Source organism: Mixophyes fleayi, chromosome 2 (assembly GCF_038048845.1).
Source record: "Mixophyes fleayi isolate aMixFle1 chromosome 2, aMixFle1.hap1, whole genome shotgun sequence".
In the NCBI taxonomy this organism is placed as follows: domain Eukaryota; kingdom Metazoa; phylum Chordata; class Amphibia; order Anura; family Limnodynastidae; genus Mixophyes; species Mixophyes fleayi.
This window is the reverse complement of record NC_134403.1, coordinates 141,234,156-141,258,206: the sequence shown is the minus strand read 5'-3', so window position 1 is coordinate 141,258,206 and position 24,051 is coordinate 141,234,156. Positions and strand designations below refer to the sequence as shown.

Sequence of the window (24,051 nt, the reverse complement as noted above, 5' to 3'; positions counted from 1 at the left end):
TGGCTTGTGCAATATGCTTGGATGGCTTTGCGCTGTTCCTTCATCCTCTGAAGCATGTACAGGGTGGAATTCCACCTAGTTACCACCTCTTGCTTAAGTTGGTGGCAGGGCAAGTTAAACTGCTCATGGAGCTGCTGTAATCTCCTACATGCTGTGGCTGAATGCCTGAAATGGCCTGAAATCTTACGGGCCACCGAAAGCATCTGCTGCACCTCACGGTTATTTCGTAGGAAGCTCTGCACCACCAAGTTGATGGTGTGAGCAAAACAGGAAATATGTTGGAAATCACCCAGCTGTAATGCTCGCACTATATTGTTGGCGTTATCAGAAATGACATACCCTGGGGAGAGTCCGAGTGGTATAAGCCATGCATCAATCACATCTCTCAATTTGCGTAACAAATTGTCAGCCGTAAGCCTGTTAGTGAAGCCGGTGATACAAAGAGTGGCCTGCCTGTGACAAATGTTGCGTAGTGGTGTACATGCTGCTGCTGTTCCTGCTGGTGAAGGTGAATGACCAACCCAGTGGGCTGTCACAGTCATATAGTCTTTGGTTTGGACACTTCCACTTGTCCACATATCTGTGGTTAAGTGGACAGTGGGCAGAATGGCATTTTTCAGCGCAATCTCTACATTTTTACACACTTTTTGGTATAGTTGTGGAATTGCTTTACGGGAGAAATGGTGTCGCAATGGAATTCTGTAACGCGGACACAAAACCTCAATTAACTGTGAAAAACCAGCTGCGTTTATTGTGGAGATTGGACGCAGATCTAACACTAACATTGCAGCCATGGCGTCTGATTCGCTTGGCGACTGGGTGACTGCTGCCATATTTGCTTCCCCTCGCAAATGATTGTTTCACAGTTAATTGTTGAAATGTAGGACTGCTCATTTTCTTGACCTGCCTCTGGGATGACGATTCACCCCCAGCAGCAGCAACAGTGGGACCAACGCTTTCTTCAGAGGAATAAATAATAGTGCAGGAGTCATCCAGCCTTAAGTGGGATGCCGGGCTAACTCCGAGCGCTACTGAGGATATTGATGAGGATGGTGTGGTGGGTGTATTTTGTAGCCGTCGGGATGTTGGTGAGAGGAGGGTCTTAGCTTATGATGGAGTGCTTGTATTTTTTTGGGAAGAACTTTCAGCTTTTCCCAACACTTTGCCATGAACTCTCGTTAAATGACGTAACATAGACGAGGTTCCAAGATGGTTAAGGTCCCTCCATCGACTGACTGTGGCACATAAGTGGATTTTTTTTGTTTTATGGCCAGGCATGACAATGGTCTTTTTCTTGTCACGTGCCAGAACTGCTGCCACTGGTGCAGGACTTACACAAACAACCTCATCCTCATCAACATCCTCATTAGCGCCCTCGTCACCTTCACAAATCTCCCCCTCATCCTCTTCTAATTCCAAAGTGGCATCCTCAATTTGGGTATCATCGGCTACACTCGGGCTATTAAGGCACACATGAGCAGAATGCTCACGATTAGACATCCCACTGTTAGATGGACTCTCCACAGGGATTGTTGTCATTTGTGAATCAGAGCAAAACATTCTCTTCTAATGCCTTACTGTTATCTTGCAGCTCAGTTTTGACGCGTAACAGTAGTTGTGCACCAATTGTAGGCTCGGTAACTTTTTGGGATCTGCCACTAATAGCCAAAGATGAAGGCCTCATTCTCTCTTTGCCACTGCGTGTGTAGAATGGCATGTTTGCAAAATATTTTTACCGACACTTAACTTTTGCTCAGTAACACTTCGTTTTCGCTTCAACACAGTAATTTTTTTTTTGTTTTTTGTTTTTTGCACTGATTTGGAAACACTCTGTTGTTTGACATCGCCTTGGCCAGATGACGTACTGGGAACACTAACATCAGGACTGGTGACAGAACCTGGTTGCTCATTCTGATCATATGTGGACTGCTTTAAATCCATTCTGAGTGAAAAGCACTTGTAGTGGTAAAAATTATTTGGTTAGATGCTGCTGACAGATCTGACTTTTGACAGACAGAAATATTTATGCACAATTATGGGGGACACCCCAAAAGCACTGGGGAGTGCCAAATATTAAAACAAAATTATAAACCTCTATCCTCCTCTCTTCTCTAGCGATTTTTGTTAGAGCAATTGCAAGAAGAATATTGTATTCTCTGTCCCTGCTCTAATCAGCCTGTGACTACACCCTGCTCTCTCCCTCTGTCAAATGGCGATGGATTGCTGTGGAGGCAGGTATTTATAATGTTGAAGTATCGCGAGAACCGAGCCCCGAGATCCGACGACGTCACGATGATGCTCGGCCTCGATTTCGATTCGGAGCGGGCGGGAGAGTACCGAGCTACTCAGCTCGGTACTTGGATAGCCAAAGTTCGGGTGGGTTCCTTTCTCGGGGAACCGGACCCGCCCATCTCTAATAAGAACACAACTTTTTTAGTAATTGCGTGAAACATGGAGCATTTTTATATCTTTCATGGTTTGTGTTAGTATCAAATACAGAAACAACAGAGATCAATCTTACCAACAATTTCAATAGGCTCCTTATTGTAAAGTTTTTTGTTCCAGTACAAAATTCGGAGAAATGGGAAAGATACCAGCAGAACCAAGCCAATTCCGAGGAACATATGTCCTGTGAAACCAGCAAAGTCCAATCCCTAGACAAAGCAAATATTTATTAAAAACAACAAAAACTCATCAGTTGGCAGGTTAAATCAGAAGGGTGGGAAAAGGTACTTGCGTTACACAAATGTAAAAAAAAAAAAAATTAGAAAAAGAAAATGTGTATGAAATAAATCCAGCCAACATCTTATTGGCTATATCTTAACTGGAAACTCTACTGTGAGGTTTCATTTGATTGGATGTTGGTGGTGGGGGGGGATTTCAAAGCATCAATAAGGCAGATAAAATGTATTAAAGAAAATCCGGTCTCTTAATTTAGAAATAAAATGCTCATTTCCAAGGGAACAACTACATTTTTGTGACACATTCAGCCTCTTATGAAGCAGTGCAAATCAGTAGGTCATCATATGAAGGGTAGCCACTAGATAATATAGGACTTTAAAAAAAAGGACCAGGAGAAAGCACATATAATGACAACTTTTCTATTCAATCAATTGTGCAAGCTTGCAAAGTAAATCTCTATTGGGAACAAATATTATTTTCCACAGTGCCAATCATTAGATAGTAAAAATGTAATGTCTCTATATTCAGCACGAACTGTACCAACTTAATTAGGTCTGTCTACAAGTATCATTAGGATATACATTATGTGACTTGCATTACTAGCTCATTGCTAATGAATTAATAATTGACAATTCTCTTAACATTATGGCTACTAAGCAAATATTTGTATTGGTCTGCATTAATTTACTGAAATCATGTCTAATACTTTGTTGGGATGTTGCTATTTTTAAAAAATAAATAGAAATACAATGGACTATGAAAGTGGCATTAGACATGCCTGCTTTTCAGACATATGGGAACATTTCAGGAACATGTCAAAGAATGAATATCAATGCTTCATGAGGTGGGAGATTTTACTATTTTTTACAATGCATACCATATTACACCTGGAATAGTGGAGCAGTGTTAATAAGAAAAGAAAAAAATGCAATTTGAAATAGATTAAATTCGGTCATAACATGGTAGGTTTATATAATAAACACCTGTTATGAAATGTCATTTCAGGTTGGATAAATTAAACTTTAGTTGTATTTCAAGCATGTTCATATTTTGTAATACACTGAATACTTTGTGTTTAGAAAGCACTAACATTTCACACTACAATGTACAATTTATAAAGGCTGCACAGACATTAAAATCAGTTACAGACGAGAATAAAAGGGTAAAAATGCACTTGTTCATAAAGCAAAAAATGTAAAGGGTAAAAAGAAAAAGAGAACAAATGAAAAAGTGGGTTATGTGACAACTTTTCCGCAATTTTAAAATTGTTTAGTCACTGAATGTTAGGATTATGGAATTTAAAGTACTTTGCTACCAGCATCTCTAAACTTGCAGATACCAAATAACTCTCAATTTGTAAAAAGTAACATTCATTTATTTGTTAGTGGTTCAAAAATCATTTTTTGTTTCCTACAGTGATACAGTAAGCAGTCACTGCATTCTTTTTATGCAATAAACTATTTTTATATTTTCAAGCTCAAACCAATCCATTATAATCTGGTTTGGAGCTTAGAATGTGTTTTCAGCAGCTGGTTATAGTCTCATGGTCCAAGTTATATATCATCAGCTAATCCAGTCACACACTTAGGAGGACTATAATATAAGAAGAATATTGTGCTCTGCTATAAAATATAATGGATAATGTTACCCGATCTCCTGAGCATTTATCATGAAGGTAAATATAAGAGGAAGATATATTACTATATATGTGAAGCAGACAACACAATATTTAAAGTTCATTTTCCAAAGGTATTTAAGCCAGAATAATTATAGCCGACAAAGGAACATTCAACCTTCGATGATGGACTTAAATATTTATCATGCTTTGTGCAGCTGGCAATGGTGTAATCTGTTTTGTGTAGAAAAATAACTACACTCCCCTGCAAGTTCAGCATGCAAACTTAAATACATTATGTATAAATATGAACTGTATACATACTGTAAGCCATTAAACCCTACTTGTACATTACATTAATATGTCTGATAATTCAAAATCCTATTTTACCATTTTTGAAAAAACAGAACTATACCAACAACCAGGTAAGTATATGTTGGATGACCAAAAACCAATGGCACTTGCCATGTAGTGTGTTATGATTTATAGTGGGTGTGGCTTGACAGAGGCTAAATGATGGTAGTTCCATGATGATGGACATGTAAAAAGAACTAGTTTACATAGAAGGCATTTAAAATATTGTATTATGTACAGAATACCAGCATATTGAAAATTATATGCAATTCTCAATACAGATCCTGAAGGCATACTATACCAAGGAGTGCTCAAGATATGACCAAAATAATAAAACCTCTATGCCCAGCATAACAAAAACAGAATGTTATTTATAGACAGCAAATATTATACCTAGAAATTCAGCCACATTTGATGGATAATTTAAAATACAGAATTATTATTATTATTATTATTTATAAACACCCCCAACAAATAGAAATACATATCAACTCTAAAATGTTTATTACAATTAAGGTAAAGATAATGCAACTTTTAAAATGTTTTTCTGTTCCATTCTTTTCTATTTTATTGTGACCCATCAGTCAAACTTTGTGTAGGGCACATGTAAAATGCATTAAGTGAGTAAGTGTGCAGGGCATAGCAAAGTGCATTACAACAAGACACCTAAGTGCACCATTCAAATCATTATACACAGTACAACACATTTTTGGCATGGTGAAATGGAGAGACTTAATATGCCAGAGAAGGCAGTCTCTTGCGATATGTGGCATATGTATGCCCAGGCCAGCAGTACACCTCTTGTGGCTTTTGAAAATAAACAGGTCCTCATTGAGAAGCCATCTATGGCAATGGACTGCAAACAGCAGCTGCAGTTCACTCATGGAGATCCAATAGAGCCCTACCACTAACAAACATTGTTTTTCTAGGTTACAGGACCCCATAATGTTTGGATTTAGGGACATTGTTATTTAAATTTAGATTAAATCTTTACATTGTTTGTAATAAGCATTTAGTTTGTCTAGGGCAAAAAAAAACAACATTTATATTGCCTAGTATAGCATTAGGATTAGTAATTTCACTTACCACCTTCCTCAGCTCCTGATTAGAAACTATTATTACATTGGGTGGATCCCCAACAGCTGTAGCAGCTCCTCCGATGTTTGTAAAGATCACTTCCGCAATCAGAACATGTCTTGGATCGAGATTGAGCACTTCACACAACCTGGAATATACATGAAGAAAACATTAACAGTCGTTAAAACTTAGATTTTAAAATGTTAACTCTGTTGATTCTATTTCAATGCTAAAACACTGACTGATTGGGAGGGATAAACCACAATTAACAGTGCCACCTTGCAACACAATATTCAAAAGATTATGGTCAAAGATAATGAAAGATTTCGTCACAAAGTCAACTGAAGGTGGGATTTGGTCCAATGTATCCAAATCACACCCCTTCTCCTAATATAACCAATGGTTAAGTCAATAACATAATAAAGTCAATGGCTGACTTAATGGTTAAGTAAACTTATTAAAGAAAAAACAACAACTTTCTGCATGTGTAATCCACATTGATCACCCAGTGGCAACCAAAGAGGGATCTGCCAAGCACCTGCTCACTGCATCTGTCCTATCCCACAGAATAAATCAAATGCATTCATTTTCCTAGTACCGAAGGATGGTCTGGCTGCTTTGCTAAGATTGTTAGGGGAGAATTCAGCTCTGGAGTATTGGATGCATGTTAACCAGATGTGGGGCGAAGAAGTGGAGCAATATCTTGAAGCGTCCAGTAAGCAGATAGCAGGTGCTGTACCTAGATTAGGATACCTGCACTTTAGCAAGTTTGAGGACTGTGAGACAATTATGGGATTATGCAGGTGTTTGCGATACCCTGTAAATACCATGATTTGGCCAGGAGGGACTCAGTAAAATATTTGGATACACAAAGCAAGAGCATGTAGTGAAGGTCTATCAGAGTGGCACAAGATGATTTTGTGAACTATGAAATAGTAAATGGGTCCCTTCTAAAATGCCAAATTATTACCCTGGAGACCTAATAAGGAAAAGTTTTGAGACTTGGCAAGTAGTAGCCACATTACCCTTGAGGATATCATCCACCAGCTGAGGCAGATTGTGGTTATGTAGTAGATGGATGGATCCGCTGCCTAAACTTGACACAAAGGTAAGAGACTTAATTCATTGGAAACATATTGGAAGCACTAGTTTCAAAAAGTTTGTATGAGCAGGGAAACACCTCTGTTCTGCCCCGCCCCCACCCAGTATCCAAACATGGGAATGTTTCTAGAAAGTCACCACTCTGCCCTGTCTAGAAGCTATTAGAGACCACCAGAACTACAGTTGGAGAGAAAGTGTTATGCCTAATCACCTGAAGATGAGCTGTCCCAAAGACCAAACACCCCAGACTTGTGCCTAATCACAGTCCAGGAGCCCAAATTGTTTGCACGACCAACAGGGCCGGTTTAACCATAGGCTAACTGGGCTACAGCCCAGGGGCCTCGGGCATCCAGGGGGCCCTTGAAAGTGCTCAGGAGCAGTATTGATCGGTCGGGAGCGGGGGCGCCCCCGGCGCGATCAATGCTGCTGAGCACCTTCACTGCAGTCTTTCCCCGGCGCGCTGTAGTCTCCTTACTGAGGAGATCTCGTGAGTCGCACTCTCACGAGATCTCCTCAGTAAAGAGCATACAGCGCACCGGGGAAGGACTGCAATGCCAGGAGAAGGAGGTAAGTGCCTTGGGGATGGCTCGGCTCACCGGGGGGGGTGGCTCGGATCACGGGGGGGGGCTCACGGGGGAATGGAGGCCCCCTTAGCCCAGGGGCCTCCATTCCCTTAATCCGGCCCTGACGACCAACAAAGTTGAGCCAGAGACTTTTCCTGTCCAGTCGTCCCGAAGGAATGTTTTGTGAGACTTAGAGTATCTTTTTCTGTATTGTGATCTTGCTGCTATATTGCTGGGTTGCACTGCCAGAGTTACAGGAGCAGATGGAGATTAGTGAGGAATAGTGACCACCATGTCCTTCTCTATGCAGAGCCGGATTTAGACCTCATAGGGCCCTAGGCAGGATACTGTTTTTGGGGCCCCTCCCTGCAACAATCCATAGCACTATATTTTTGCAGCCTACCATATACCCCTATAGTTATGTAGAAGTGAAAGCATGTGCCGCCGCATGCCTACCATATACCCCTATAGTTAAGTAGATATGAAAGCATGTGCCGCCAAAGGAGGTGAGGTCGTGGCTTGCATCTTTGGGGGCGTACCTAACATGTGAAAAGAGCAAGGCCACCCTGCTGCAGAAAAAGGCACCCCTAAATAATTACCAAGCAGTCCCGTTTTTTTAAGTAGTTGGGTCAAAACAACATAATAAATATTGAAGTCAGGGCAGAAATACTTACTTAAGTTGTTTGCAAAAATAATACGCATAAATCCAAGTATGTGCTCTTGTCACTTTTGTCCCTCTATCATCACACTGTGCCCCTTCACAATATCACATGTGCCCATCACCATCACCACCTCTGTGCCTCTTCACCATCACCACCTCTGTGCCCTTCACCATCACCACCTCTGTGCCCTTCACCATCACCACCTCTGTGCCAATCACCATCACCACCTCTGTGCCCTTCACCATCACCACCTCTATGCCAATCACCATCACCACCTCTGTGCCAATCACCATCACCACTTCTGTGCCCATCACCATCACCACCTCTGTGCCAATCACCATCACCACTTCTGTGCCAATCACCATCTCTGTGCCCTTCACCACCTCTGTGCCCCTTCACCATCACCACTTCTGTGCCCCTTCACCATCACCACTTCTGTGCCCCTTCACCATCACCACTTATGTCCCTTGTTTTACTTACCTTTCTATTGCGCGCTGCTCCTCCTCCGTCAGTCCAGATGTAAAAAAAAAAAAAAAAAAAAAAGAAAGTCACGTGATCGCTCGTCGGGTCCCGGCAGCCTCTCCTCCTCTCTCTATCACTGAGAGGAGAAGAGGCTGCCGGGACCCGATTCGCGGCACCCGACCCCCCCTCCTCCGACTCGCGGCACCCCCCCCCGCCCGCACGAGTCACGGGGGGGGGGTGCCGCGAGTCGGGGGAGGGGCCGATTTTTTATTTTTTTTTCATTTTTTTAAAATTACTCCTGTCCCCCCCAGCTGTGCCCCCCCAGAGCCGCTAGGCCCTAGGCAGGTGCCTAGGTTGCCTAGCGGTAAATCCGGCCCTGTCTCTATGACTGACCCATTTTGACAGACCCCGATAGCCCCAATGTGTGAACTGGGCAAAGTTCAGTAATAGTGAGGTAATTCTGCACTGCTACCTTTCACATACAGACTAATCTACTGTGAAAGCAGTTCAATGAGACTTTGAAGCAGATGCTACAGGCTTCAATACCTTTGGAGCAGGAAGTCTGGGAGCTCTACCTGGCACACTTCCCTCTGAGGTGATGCCACAAGTCTACTGGTTCTCTGCATTCAAAATTACTATATGGCAGCATAGTCCTGGTCCCCTTGACTTGCTCCAGAAGTCTTGGGAAGGGGAACTGACCATCCATCAACATGATTCGGACTTTTCCCATCATTCTACCCCCTTGAAGATTGCCCTCCAGACCAGCTTTTCAAGCTGTTATGCTCCAGGAAGATGGCTTGAGCTGCTGCAGCTCTGCTCCAGCCCCTAGGAAGAAGGATTAAAATACCCCTGCTCCAAAGCCTTTCCCTGAGGCTGGAACCATTGTCCCCACTGCCCGGGACAAGGGAAGCCCAGCCAGGATCCCCACAGAGAACTCCCACCCTGAAACCCTGGTTGAGGCAGACTGTCGTCATGAAGCTGTAGGAAGTAGATGGAAGAGTTCCAGACATGACAGCAGAGACCTTTGGGAAGAAAATTATCCTCAATCAGAGATTCTCCAAAGCAGAGACACTCAGCATGCAGCACTACCTGAAGGGGATCTTGTACATCACCTTCGCCTCCATAGCAATCTGCAAGAGATACTGGGAGGCTGTGAAGTCTGTGAGACCTGCATTCCCATTTGCTCAATTTGTGGGTAACTTTCTTATCCAGAGAGAGGAAAGAAGGGCGACTCTCTCCATGAGAAATCCTCACACCAGGCAAAGACATTGCTACCTTCCTGAAGTGCTTCTGCTCCGTGATCAAGGACCCCTCCAAGATCCTGGACACCAACATTTTCTGGACAGGCAATTGATCGATCATTATCAGGTTGAGGAAGAGTGACATTGCAACAGACTGTCTCCAACACTTGCCCTCAAGCTTTGCCTTGGGAGGCTCTGCTGGCCTTCTTCACTATGCTGATCAACTGAACTGCAGGAATTGCAGGAAAGCTGACCACATGTGAAGAAGCTGCAAAGTTTCAGCCTGCAGGACTTGCAGAGTGGCAGACCAAGGACTGTTCAAGAAAAACAATCACGTAACCTCTGTGGCCTGGCCAGCCACATGTACAGGGACTGCAACCAGAGGGACAGAATTTATGCTACAGCTGCCAAGAAAGGCCTGCTGGAAAGTGGACCTGCTCCTGCCCTGCAGCCCAATCCAGCACAGAGGAATCAACAGAAGTCCCCACCGCAGTCACGAGTGGGTAAGAAACCTGTCACCCCCTCTCTTACCACCCCCATTCCAACCTCCTTTTCCACTCCTTCCTCCCTCTCTCCCATTGTGACAGCATCTCCCTCCCTTCCTGCTGTCACAACCCCCTCATATTTTCTGAAATCCTTCACCCCTCCCCCAACCGCAACCCTCCCTTCTCTCTAACCTGCAGCAGCACTAACCCCCTCCCATACTATGCAGCATGTGAGGAGTGTTAAAGAGAAGATTAGGATGTCAGTCTGTGTTTATTTTTCTTAATAGTCAGAAATGTGATGTTTACATTTTGCAGGAATAATCTCTGCCTTTCTCTAGCTCGTAAATACATCTGGGTAGGCAGTGGTCTCATGGAGCCTCCTATTGATCTGTGGGGAGTGACTATAAGTCTGTGGGGGTCGCCTTTCTTATCAAGGAAAGCATCTTCATACTCGACTCCATTCATGAGTTTGTCTGCGGCAGATTGCTTATCGTAGATGGCTCATGAGTGTGTGAGCCAATCAGGTTAACCTATGTGTATGCATCCCCTGGTAATGAGCATTTGGAGCTTTTCCAAACCCTGTGGGCCCAGCTTGCAACCACCAGGGCAGTAGCGATGGCTTATAGAAGAAGGGGAACGTAGTAGTAGCAACACTGCTAAGCTAGATGTTGCTTCTAGATTGCTGCAGGAGATTGTAGCCGAAGCATCCCTGTGGAATGTAGTGGGATCAATAGGGGCTAGCTCTGTATATTATACTTGGAGCTGCCCTGATGGCTCAGTGCATTCCCGGCTTGACTTTTGTTTACCTCGAGAGCAGTAAGCCAGAATATGTCTGGGCCACCGTTTTCCTCCTGACCCAGGCTCCTGGAAATTGAACTGTGCTCTGCTGGAGAGGGAGAATGTGCTGGAGGAGCTGAGGAATGCCCACAAAACATGGAAGAATGATAAACGTTATTTTGATTGCATGTCTAACTGGTGGGAATATGTTAAGGTCAAAATTCACAGCTTCTTTCATGCTAAAGGAAGACATCATGCATGTGAGAGAAAGAGAAACTTCAGGAAGCTGCAGAGTTAATTGCAGTCTCTGTTGGACCTCCAACTTTGTGGCTGGGATGTGAAGGATAATCTGGTGGAGACCAAGGGAGCCTTAAAAGGCACTTTGAGGTAGAATCAAGACACAGTCTTCCGTTCTACAGACAACTACAGCAACCTTGACTCTCCTAAGACTACTGACACAGATGCAGCTGATTCATTCCTGTTAGGTAGCACTAATACTATTAATCCTGCAGGTAAAGAGGCCATGGATGCCCCCCTGGCGTTGGGGGAAACTGCTCTCTGCTGCTAGACCTTTTAGGCCGGGTAGGACCGCAGGCAGTGATGGTCTCCCAGCGAAGCTCTACATAGCATTGTAGGATCTCATTGGCCTGGACCTGCTAGAGCTATATGAGGAGATGATGGTGGAGGGCAGAAAACCTCCTACTCTGAAAGACTGATCACGATTCTGTATTAGCGCAAGGGGGAGAGATGTAACCTTAAAAATTGGCGTCCCATCTCTCTCCTGTACTACAGTATCCATGCCAAGGTACTAGCCAACATGCTAAAAGTTGTCATTGTGCAGATTGTTCATCCAGATCAGACTTGCAGCATTCCTGTCCACAGGATTGCAGATAGCCATGCGCTACTGAGGGACATAGTCCATTGCATCAAAGATCGCCATGCACACGTGATCCTGGTCAGTCTTCATCAGGAGAAGGCCCTTTGATCGTATCTCTCATTATTTTATTTGTAGGGTTTTGTACAGGTTGGGAGAAATGTTTTGTTCATATGTTAACCTGATGTAGCTTGATATTTATAACTTCGTGTTGGTGAACAGCTGGAAAACAGACCCCTTCACTGTTATGTCGGGGGTCAGACAAGGCTGTCCTCTTTCACCTTCTTTTATTTTTCTGTATTGTTAGGAACATCTCTAGCCGGTACAGCACAACCCGGAGTCTGCTCTGCCAGTCAGGTATTAACTGGAGCCCCTAGTGGTGGGGACAGACTTGGCCGCAGACTAGCAAAGGGTCGTGAAGTGCGTACCGGCTGGGGAGAACCCAGGAAAGTGGAGTGAAGTCCAGGCAAGGGTCAAGGGCCGGCAGCAGACAGTGAATCCAATAGACAAGCCAAGGTCAGAGGTCACAGGCACGGTAGCAAGGTCAAGATACAGACAAGAAAGGTCAGGGTCACAAGCAAACAGGCAGGGTCCAAATCCAAGCAAGGGGGTCATACACGGGAAATCCAATAGAGTGTCCTCGGGACAGGGACAGGAACCAAAGCAGGTACTAGCATCAAGCAGACAACATTTTTTCCCCTATAAATTGATTTGAGCAGCTTCCACTTTTGTACTAGCATCAAGCAGGTCAGCAGGACTGTGGCAGAAAAGCTAAAACCGGCAGTGAGGCTGCAGACCTCACTGCCTTAAATACTGGTAGCCACCAATCAGAGCCTAGCTCTGCAAATGCCCACAGGAGGCACCAATCAATAAACCAAGCCCCCTTAGTTAATTAGCCCACAGGCTGCCTATTTGCGCGCATGCACCCGGCTTGCAGCACTGCCAGGACGTAGCGCTATACAGGAGGCTTCCGGCCGTTGCCTTGGCAACGGGCTGGCAGGAAGCGGAAATGATGTCCCGGTCGTCAAAGTGACGGCCGGGACGCCAGGGGGAGCCAGAAGCGAGCCGCGGCGGCTGTGAGTACCGCCGCGGCTCGTGACATGTATAGAGCTCTTTGCGATGTGCATCAGGCAAAATCCAGAGATAAGAGGCATCACCGCACCGGGTCCAGACCGTCTAGAGCAGTGTTGGCTAACCTGTGACAGGTGTTGTGAAACTATAAGTCCCAGCATACCTTTCCAGCAATAAGCTGCTATATATTGGCAAAGCATGCTGGGACTTGTAGTTTCACAACACCTGGAGTGTCACAGGTTAGCCAACACTGGTCTAGAGGCCAAGTGCTCGCTCTAAATGGATGAGTCACTGTTTTCTGCACTGACCAGAGTTTGGTGACAGCACTTGTCCAGTACTTGTTCATACCTGCGAGACCTGGGGGAAGTCAGAGGAGATGCTCTTCGAGCAGTGACACTTGTCATCCCCAGCTGCATTCCCCTTCACAATCAAGTCAAACTTCATCAAGATTCTTGGAGTTTGGTTTGGCAGAGAGTGAGCAGCCCTGAAGTGCTGGGAAGACAGACTAGCAACAGTCAGAAAGAAAGTTGGTTTGTGGAACCTCAGAGACCTTATCATCGAAAGGAAAGCACTGGTGCTGCGCAATGAGGTTCTTCCCTTTCTGCAGTACAGGGTCCAAGCTTGGCTACCTCTTGCTGCTGTCTGAAAGACCATCACCAGGACAGTCTTCTACTTCATCTGCGTTTCAAAATGGAGAGTGAAACAGTCAGTTATGTACAAGGAGTCCCACAAAGGTGGGAAAGGTATCCCAGGTATCGCCACCATGCTACAAGCATTCTTTGTTTGTAACTGCATCCGCAAGACTTTTATTAAAAATAATATTTGCTTTGCTGGAAAGTCCATGTCTCGCTTTTTCTTCCTGCCTCATTGGAGGTCCCTTGGTTGGGACAAGTGGGACAGCTTTCTCCCTTACAACTTGGTTTTACCTGGGTGTTGGACATTTATGAGGTAGCAGACTTGTGGAAGCCAAAAACTGTCCACAAGCTCATCACAGCTAAAGACGTGATGGAGTCTGTTCCAGGACTCCCTGCTGCTACAGCAAAACATGTGGGAGAATGTGGCCTCTAAGAGTCTGACTAATAGACAAAGACTTTGCATGGATGGCTATCAAGGGGGATTGCCTCAAGAAATTCATGCACTCCCTGAACCTATGCAGATATGTTTCACTGCTCCTTCTGCATCACCAGAAGGGAAACAGCTCAGCATATTTTTTGGGACTGCCGTACTGCATAGGCACTGTTGGATGCCTTGGAACACAAACTTAAAGACAGTGTGGGCAGGACTTGCCTTTCATACCATTCTGTATTTTATGGATTATTTCCTGGGACCCACACTTTTTGGGCAAACCAGGAAGCCTGGTGCCTTATGAACTGTTTTGAGGACATTATATGGCTTGCCAGGATTCATAATAGGAGAAGATGACCATCCAGAACGGTCATAGGCTGATCCACAGCCTGCTAAGAGACTAGATCATTGACAGCCCTGAGGAAGAGGATGATTATGGATTGTTGTCTCTCTCTTCTCCTTCTCCATGTATATTTTTTCAATAAAGCTTTGGGCTTGTGTCTCCCCCTCCAACCCATTCCCCCATCACTGTTTGAAGTTTTGTTGTAAGGTTTTGCCTTAATTTATGCACCCTTCCCTATATTTGTGTATGATCTCGATCTCAATAAAACTTTGGGCTTGTGATCTCCCCACCCTTACCATCTCACCTGCCATCCCCTCACATCCATTACTTATTTGAATCTGTTATATCGTTTACGTTTGCATGGTTAGTGCAGTACTTGATGTATAGTGTTTGATGTCATATCTTGTAGCTTATATCTTGTATTGTGCTAAAAGTATGAATGATTATGTTACTAGGCATAATGTGTACACTTGAAGGAATTGATTTCACTTCCAGGGGCACAAAAAAAGAATTCTCTACATTTCCTACAGGCTCAGTCTCAACACGTTTCGTCCTCAAACAGGACTTCATCAGGAATATCAATGTTATGTGCACTATAAAATACAACTACACGGTGGCGTAGTGGTTAGCACTTCTGCCTTAAAGCACCGGGGTCATGAGTTCAATTCCCGACCATGGCCTTATCTCTGAGGAGTTTGTATGTTCTCCCCGTGTTTGCGTGGGTTTCCTCCGGGTGCTCCAGTTTCCTCCCACACTCCAAAAACATACTAGTAGGTTAATTGACTGCTAACAAATTGACCCTAGTCTGTGTGTGTGTGTGTGTGTGTGTGTGTGTGTGTGTGTCTGTCTGTGTGTGTGTGTGTTAGGGAATTTAGACTGTAAGCCCCAATGGGGCAGGGACTGATATGAGTGAGTTCTCTGTACAGCGCTGCGAAACTAGTTGCGCTATATAAATAAATGGTGATGATGATGATGATGATTGATTCTCCTGATGAAGTCCTGTTTGAGGATGAAACGCGTTGAGACTGAGCCTGCTTGCCATATGATTAAGGTAATTGTTCTATATCCGGTTCATGAGCTGAAACCGACTGGTAACTTCTGTGTGGAGGCCACTGGTAGCTATCTCATGGACTTCCTAGAGATTGAACATTTTACTTAACATGTATATACGTGTATGGAATCAAACAATAAAAGATGAAGTAAAAGCACCAAGTGGCTGGATACCGAATATAGTGAGAAAGACAGCTTATCTGTAACTTAATTCCGTGACAGCCGCCTCAGCTCATCCTGGTGTGGAGACAGCTTGTCTATTACTTGGTAGTTCTTTATCACACTCAGCCGCAGTTAGCAGGTATCACTCAGCAGGTATATAGTAAAAGTAGAAACACTATATAGTGTAGTATTTCAAGCATAGCATTTATTAAACAAATATAAAAGTACACACTCACATTGTGTGAAGTATTACATGCTCATCAGAAAGCTGGTACGCACATGCACATACCTTGGTTTTTTGGGCTACCTTACCCACAATACTACACCAGAGGCGCCATATCCCTTCTCATATATATATATATATATATATATATATATATATATACACACACACACACACACACATACATACACATATATACATACATATATATATATATATATACATACATACATACACACATACATATATATACATACATATATACATATATATATATATATATATATATATATATATATATGTGCATACATTATACATATACATATGTATGTACATGCACAAATTCAGTTTTAAAATAGATTTGCCTAGTATTTGTGTGCTGCATGCAAAAAGCAAAGCTCTGCACACAAAAAAAGAATGGATTTGCACCCATTGCATTGTAACATGATTTATGAGCTTATTAACACTCTTTAGAGGATTTGCTGCTAAATGTGAATGAAGCCCATAGTGTTTTTTGTATAATAATTTCATTTGTGTTTACAATGGAATGGCTTTGTTTTTCATTTTCCATTCTTCAAATTTCTGAAAATGTCTAAATGTTTTATGATCTAAAGCTTCCAATGGAAATTGAAAATAAGAATAACTTCCAAAATATTGATTCAGTTTTGTCCCATTTGCAATTATTCATTAATGATCATTACTCATAAAAGTCTGCATTGCAGATGTGTGCGCTATGTTAACCTCAAAAGATCTTGACATTTTCAGCAAATTAATCAAATGTGAATTCCCTTAAACTTACCATAAGCTTGCATAGAATTGCTCTTTAAACTTCAGATAAGAAACCTTCAGAATTAGAAAGTAATCCATGCTTTAGGACAGTGTTAAACATTGGGGATCTTATGTCGGGATTTAATCTTTGCCACTAGTAATGAGAACTTTTCAAAATATCCAGTGGCTATAACCTTTTATTCTGACAATTGCTTCATCTAGAGACAGACACTTTACTAACATCGTTATTTAATTATTTGCTAGGTAGATTAAATCTCTCTTTCAGGAAATTCATAAAAGTCAGAATATGTTGTATAGAGCCATTTTACATATACTAGGACTATAGTTAGTGGAAGGTTCTGATCAAGGCCAAATAATATGAACATATACATAAACACCAATATTAATGCTGTTTTATAACCAATGCTCTGGGAAACATTCAATGCTATTTGCTTTATGATAATTTATTTCAAAAGCAGATGTCAATTACATATTTTGGCATCAAAAATATAAGTTGTTATGTCAATGTGCAAGTTTCCTAGCTTGTAATTCTATGAATAAACCATATAGTGTGTCCACTTATCAGAGATTGCAATAAGTGGTGGTGGATTTAGACTAATTTTGAGATAATCAAGCAATCCTTTCTTGTATACGTTTCACTCTTTGCTTGCTCATCCTCAAATAGAAGTGCTTTATACTGGGGTCAAACTAGTGTACACCTTTAATGTTAAAAGTCACACCTTGTTTAGTACTAGAGGTTAAGAGGCTACTACCCTCTCAATCATACTTGCAACCATTGGGAACCAGTGGAAATGGTTTTACCCCTACAACCTTGTAAAACAGGTGTTTGCTCCGTTTCAATTCCCGGTTGTGGTACAACTAAAACCCTCATTTTGGACATTTTCTGATTTCTCTTTAGTAATAGTTTTTCAAATAATTTATTTCAGGTGCCTGTGCTAATAAGTTCAGACATGAATTAATAATCAGTCCACACAGAATTTTGAGTTGAGTTTCCCTTTTATCAGTTCCAAATTAATAGAAAGACATTTGCATGTAATATAACAGTATGTATTGTTTCAAGGAAAAGGTAACAACTTGGCAATGGTGAAACAATGTGGAGTCATGCCTTTTGGGTTGGTTATCTGAAATGCAGAATTATTATTTGCCACCGGCATGCAATTTTATTTATGGAAAAATAAATACAAAAAGTTGCTTATTACAAAGCACCTGCTCATTCTTTCAAAACATACATTTTGGTCCTGTAGACTGCTAATGCCATTGTGCAAGGATGTTGGCAGTTTTATCTAGTATTTGTTTCCATAGAAACAGAATAAAGTGTTTTAAAGGGGCCAAGTAAAGTAGAAATCCTATTAGTCCCTCACATGACTGAAGGAATAAAATAATGGCCATTTTAAATGGACCAGTGGTTTGCTAAATGTTTTCCATTACACAAAATACTTTTGGATCTGAATTTTAAACACTATAGAATGCAATATTGCCTTTCCATTAATACTCAGATGAAAGCAATTTGCAGGTAGTGCTCCATGTTATCAAGTTTCATACTATGTCTACCTTGACACCTTGTTTTCACTTATGTATTGTATAGCTGTCAGACACAAAAAGACAAGGCTTATTTTGAACCACTTGTTCAAATGCCAAAGTCTTGATGGAAAATGTATAGAAAGTGACCTCCCGTGCAATACTTTTCTAAATGTAATTTATTTGGTCGAAGGAGCTATGTGCTGTGAATCAATGAAAGCACTTACATTTATTTTGTATGAAACTGGCAATCTATAGGACTCTGGACGGTGCCTAAATTTTTTTAGTACTTTTTTTTATTTTATTACATACCATGGACAATTTCAGGTTTGCCAGTTTTGATTAGGTTTATATATATTTACATCAGCGATGCAATTTTCTGGTCTTTAACAAGGTATCTAGAGATTAAGCCTGACGGAATAAATAAGTTATTGTTTCTCACAAGCTTAATTCTTAACACTCAACCTCAGTCTCTTGCTCTGGGATAGCTCTTCTGATTTTTCTAGCTGCGTAAATGTCCAATTCAAAGATGGGCCATGTTGGTTTATACATCTTCCACTCAGAACAATCACACATGAATGCACTCCAATATGCCAACCACTACAGTCCCAACCCAGCACAATGCATAGGCAAACCGAGGGGAGGGTTTCTAGTGTCTGAAAACCCCCTCCCAGCATGGTGCACTTCAAGCTTGAGGTGGCTTGCCCTGTGTATATGATGGGGATAGGAATTGCCTGTGTATATGATATGTATAGGAATTGCCTGTGTATATGATATGGATAGGAAGAGTTGGAAAGCAGCCAAGCACGGTCTAAAATTATAGCCACACCCCCATTCATGCTGGTCACGCCCACTGGCTGCATAGTGTGAAAACCCCTCTGTACAAATCCTGCGTTTGCCCCTGCATTGTAACCGCAGAAATATATCACATTACATGATGATTTGCCTTACAGTAAAAGGTAATGTAGCCTTACAGTACAGGTAAAATGTACTACACATACCAAGACCCATATATTTCGCAGGCATGATAGCCAAGGAAGATGGATTTTTGCAAGGTTTTGCCAATGATTCATAAGTACTGTACATAAACTATGTGTTACTGTGAGCAAGTAGACAATTAGTGTGTCTAAACTATTACACCAAGAAAATTATCAATGAATGTGACCAAATGAACAATAACATAGCTACAGGGAAAAGATGTTACCACACAATGTATAATAATAAAGATAATACAAATAAAAAATAAAAAAAATAAACTGTACCTTATTGTGACTGGGGTGAAAAGCAGCATTGTGGTGACATTGTCTAAGAATGCAGAGAGAATAGCCGCGATAAGGCACAGAATTATTATCATGGGCCACACTCTTCCTCTAGACAGCTGGTAAGCCTAATTAAGAAAAGAAATAAAAAAATCCACACACTAACAAGTTAATAAGCACATAATTGTATGCATTAAATTAACACCAATGAAATTGTCAGATACAGCAGTGGTTCCCAACCTTTTTACACTAGGAGCGTCCAACAGATTTTTTTTCCCCACTATGGAAACCCCCGGTTTCACAGTGCTTCATCACAAACACCACACTGTAGTTTTAGTTGCTTTTAATGTCCAATATATGTAAAGCCAATTTTGATGTAATTGTCATATTTTATTTTCTTGCATTTTGAGAGATTATTTTTTTGTTGGTCATAAAGATGTTTTGGAGGAGAGGGAGGCAATTCAGCTGATCATGGCTGATCAGATTCAGAAGGTGATGTGGTTGCATTTTGTGTGCGTTTTTCAAGGTCAACATTTTTGTTCCCCTTGTTTAACCAACGATCTATTGGCAATTATAGCCAAAAAGAGGTGATTAGCTCTCTTTGTTTATATTTGCTTTTAACCAGGTAGGAAACATGTAGTTTAAAAGTGTGCCTTTATCTGGTTATTGAAATCATGCACTTCAGGAGGAAGCCGTGATTTGCAGCCCTCCAGCCAGGGACGTTTTAAGAAATAAATAGGCCTGTGAGCAACATTAGCACTTGGGCCCCCCACCCCTGAACAAAATGCAAATAACTGTGCACACATATTTAAGCTAAGCAAAAATGTATCTAGCCCACTGAAATTGCTGCAACGAAGTGTAGACTCCAATGTTACTACAGTAAACTTCCATATCTCCAGATACTGTAGAACTACAAGTTTCTTGGTAGCTACAGAAAATCTACGGCAACCTGGAGCTCTCCAGATGGTGACAGTCCGTTCTGATAATTACATCTCCTCCCATCCTGGCTCCCTGGCTGGACTGGATATGCCACCTGACAGGAGACACATCACAAGTAGATCTATCTACTTGACAATAAGAACAATTGGTGCAGCCATTACTGATTTTTTTTTTCTGCAAACCCCCAGGGATCACCAAGTTCCACCAGGGGTTCCCAAACCCCTGGTTCTGAATCACTGACATACAGTATTAAAATATTGATAGAAAAACAGTTGGAATGCAAATGGTGTTAACCATCCTGATTCATATCAATTAGATTCACTTGAAAAATGTACTTTTATTTTTTTGTTTACCTTTGTGGAGTTAAGTTAGTATTAACATAGATTAAATAGATTGTGTAATAAAGTGTTTTGTGCAGATGTAAACTGTTTTAGACTTTGTTTCAAAACCACAAAAATGTAGGACAGATTACATGATGGGAGAGTAAGGGCAAAAGCAGAAGATGGTTTACAATTCCCTTCCATATGAATCTCTTCAGTTAAAAAGCACCGTTATTGCATGGTACCAGGCTCTTGTATCTACAGAATACACATATTTTGTTTAAGTCTGTTTATGTAAAAAATGAATCGTATATTTACAACCTGTCAGAATGTACTGTATTCTGACAAGACTTGGATAATGACGAGAGTCCATAAGCCAAACATACTTAAAATCGTGTGTGTGTGTGTGTATACTTCATTTACTTACCCCATTTAGGGTCAAGTCTCCTGCACACCCAGCCAATAATATTGACAGGGAGGGTCCTAAGCTTCCTTATATATTTTCCCCCTAGTGGATGCTAGGTCTCTGTTTCCTGCACCAAATTGGAGGCAGATCTAAGAGTTTTTCTCAGGCTCACTATCTAACTGACAAAATCTGTTCTTGCTGCATTTCTCTAGCTTACTTATCTTGCCTGGGTTTTCCCTTTCCTGATGAGTTTTATATCCCATCTCACTCTCTTTTACATTCCCCCATATATTCTCCTCCACCCCTGTGTTTCACCATTTTTTCCCCTTTTTTTCATTTTTCCTGCCACTCAATTCCTCCCCACCCTTATCCCTAAACAGGTCCAGGTCATGCTCCAGGCGTAATGCTCCCCCCCAGCCTGTTGTGCTGATGGCTCCCTTTAGCAGCTGGGGAGCCATCATGTTGTGCTTCTCCCAGTCATGTCTGCTGCCTTCTCCAGTCTTGTATGATAATGATGCGTGCCTCCTGCAGCACCAGAATTCATTGTGAGTTCCAGACGCTGCAGCCCAGTACAAGGCATGGTGGTTGCAGCCCATCCGCCGGCTATTGTACGTGGGCCCTTACAGCAGTAACGACTGCCGTGCATGAGATGCTGCCATTTAGCCCTGCTTTTTTTCTTGTCTCTTACAGTGCTCTTAGGGTGAGCAAGCTGGTTGCACAGTCTAGGAGATATATCGGGGTGGTGTTGCTGGCTAATAACACCACCAGTAACTATTGTCACCAGTGTGGTTCTAAAGCACAAGAGATTTAATAGCAATAAACAGCAAAATACAGTAAGAATGTTACAAAGTATAAAAGATACATATGCAGCGCAACCTGGATCCAGGAAGTAGTCAAAGCTGATGTATGTTGACAAAAAAAGAGACTGTTCCTGTAACAGAGGCCAGTTTATATACAGTTTGGTTTAGAAAAAAAAAACAATGATAGTGTTATCTGTATATACTGATAACATCAAGAAAGTTCTTCATTGGTCCAGGGTTTATGATGTTCTAGTAGACCGCTGGTCACAGCTAGTTCAGTTAATGGTATTTCCATAGGTGGGGGGGGGGGCAACTCACTCCAACTGTCGCATACATGTCTTCCCGATAAAAATCCAGTTTAAACTGACCCATAAACAGAGTGATTTTGAGTATTAATCTCATACTATTCATAACCAACGATCGCTAAGTACAATTGCTCCTCTGTTGATACGCTGTTGATATGAGACCAAACTCGATACATTTCTGAGGACCTGAACCATAAATACCTTTACTGTAGCTTTATCTACGTATAAATAATTATTTTATTAATAAATGAATGTGGGTTGGAACATTAATAAATGTGTCCTATTTACAAATGTAGGTGCTGTTTGCCTGTGCCATTGCGTTATTAACCCCGGTATGACGTAGCGTACTAATCGCAAATGCACGGTAAAACAATATCAAATTAGCCAACTTCATCCAATTCTTTGACTTCGACAACACAGTCATTGCTCCTACACAAAAGTCAAATGCAAACTGCTAAGGTCAAAAACAGATCAATCAGGTAAGGGGCAGTGGATAACCGTGCCCACCCAAGATGACCCGTGCATCTGCCTGGTTACTCTGTGTTCACAATTGGCTAGGTCCACCCCATAGGGGTGACATACTGCTTAAGCACTCGCTTACATATGTGGGTCTAGACCTGGCACTATACGGCACCTATTCCTTTCGAATTGGAACAGCTACCGCTGTGGCTGAAGAGGAAGTCTGCATTACAACCATTTAATCTTTATGGTGATGGAAGTTGAATGCCTAAAAGAAATACATCAGGCTTAATACTACCGGTAGGGCTAAGGCCACTCACTCCTCGGTAACACAGGGCTGTCCAGGTTGTAGATTTAAAGACCCTTGAAAAAGTCAGCACTTGAGCAGACAAAATGCATCAGGGCTTAGACAAGCTATAAACTGGACAAATTATACTATTGGATAACAATTCCTTCTTCAAACGAGCTCCTCAGTCCTCCTTCAACCGTACAAACAGAAGCACAACAGATTGGGGCAATCAACATCTCCCTCGGCTGCTGGAACTTTATAGGGGAAGAATTCTCCCCAACAGCCTGGATGACCTCTCGCTGCACCAGAAAGATTATGAATATAAAAGTGGCGCACGGATGATACACACTACCTTATTCATTATATAGAAGCACTGGATCTGAAGGTGCTATCAGCACTTATTAAATGTGCTTCAGTTTCTGGGTGAGACTGCTCTATTTACACTCTTTATAGTCATCTGCTGACTGATTTTCACTGCTATTGTTATCCTTGGTTGATCCATGCATATTCAGAATTTTTGCTTATTTGTTTATATAGTGTACTGGCCACACATTTTGTTTCTTACATGAACATCTGTAAGTTAGTCTCCAGATTGAAAACCCTATTATAAATGTTTACCATGTTATTTCTGCATTTCCAGACATGCACAATATCATATACAGAGATATGCTCTTTTAGAGGTAGTTTTTATACTATTCTACTGTTGGTGGTTTATTCAAGTTTTATGTATTATTTTTTATATTGGTTATAATAAAACACTTTCTATTTTGAAACAAGGAACAGCTACTTTTATTTTTATTCACTTATTTACCGCCGGTTGGTTTCCTTAGCACACCTGGTTTTGTATTTATTTGGCCAGCAGTTATGTTGTGCTGGTCCAACCTTATTTCCCAACTCTCCTGGTGGGTTGCCATCCCCTCCCCCATTATACGTACCCTCCTTTGCAAGGTTAATAGGTCCACTGGGAAGGTCATCAGATTGGTAAGGGGACTGGTTACTGACCAGCCTTTGATAACTGTAGAATAGGTACGCCTGTTTAGGCTGGATGGGGTTCACCTGACGGATGAATGGTTATGATTCTTTATTGAACAAATTTATGGCGATTGGGGTTTTTAAGTTAGGTCTTTTATTGCCAGGCTGTAAGTCCTTAAAACTATCAG

General features: G+C 41.9%; 1 protein-coding gene across 1 annotated transcript in view; it reads right to left on the bottom strand.

Annotated features, from left to right (window-relative positions):
• OCA2 (OCA2 melanosomal transmembrane protein) overlaps positions 1–24,051 on the bottom strand; it is a 264,425-nt gene that overhangs the window by 107,537 nt on the left and 132,837 nt on the right. The window contains exons 13-15 of the mRNA XM_075200107.1: positions 19,377–19,501; positions 5,738–5,876; positions 2,522–2,654 (exon numbers count right to left, since the gene is read on the bottom strand). Coding sequence (XP_075056208.1) covers positions 2,522–2,654; positions 5,738–5,876; positions 19,377–19,501 — 397 coding nt within the window. The remainder of the gene's footprint in view (positions 1–2,521; positions 2,655–5,737; positions 5,877–19,376; positions 19,502–24,051) is intronic.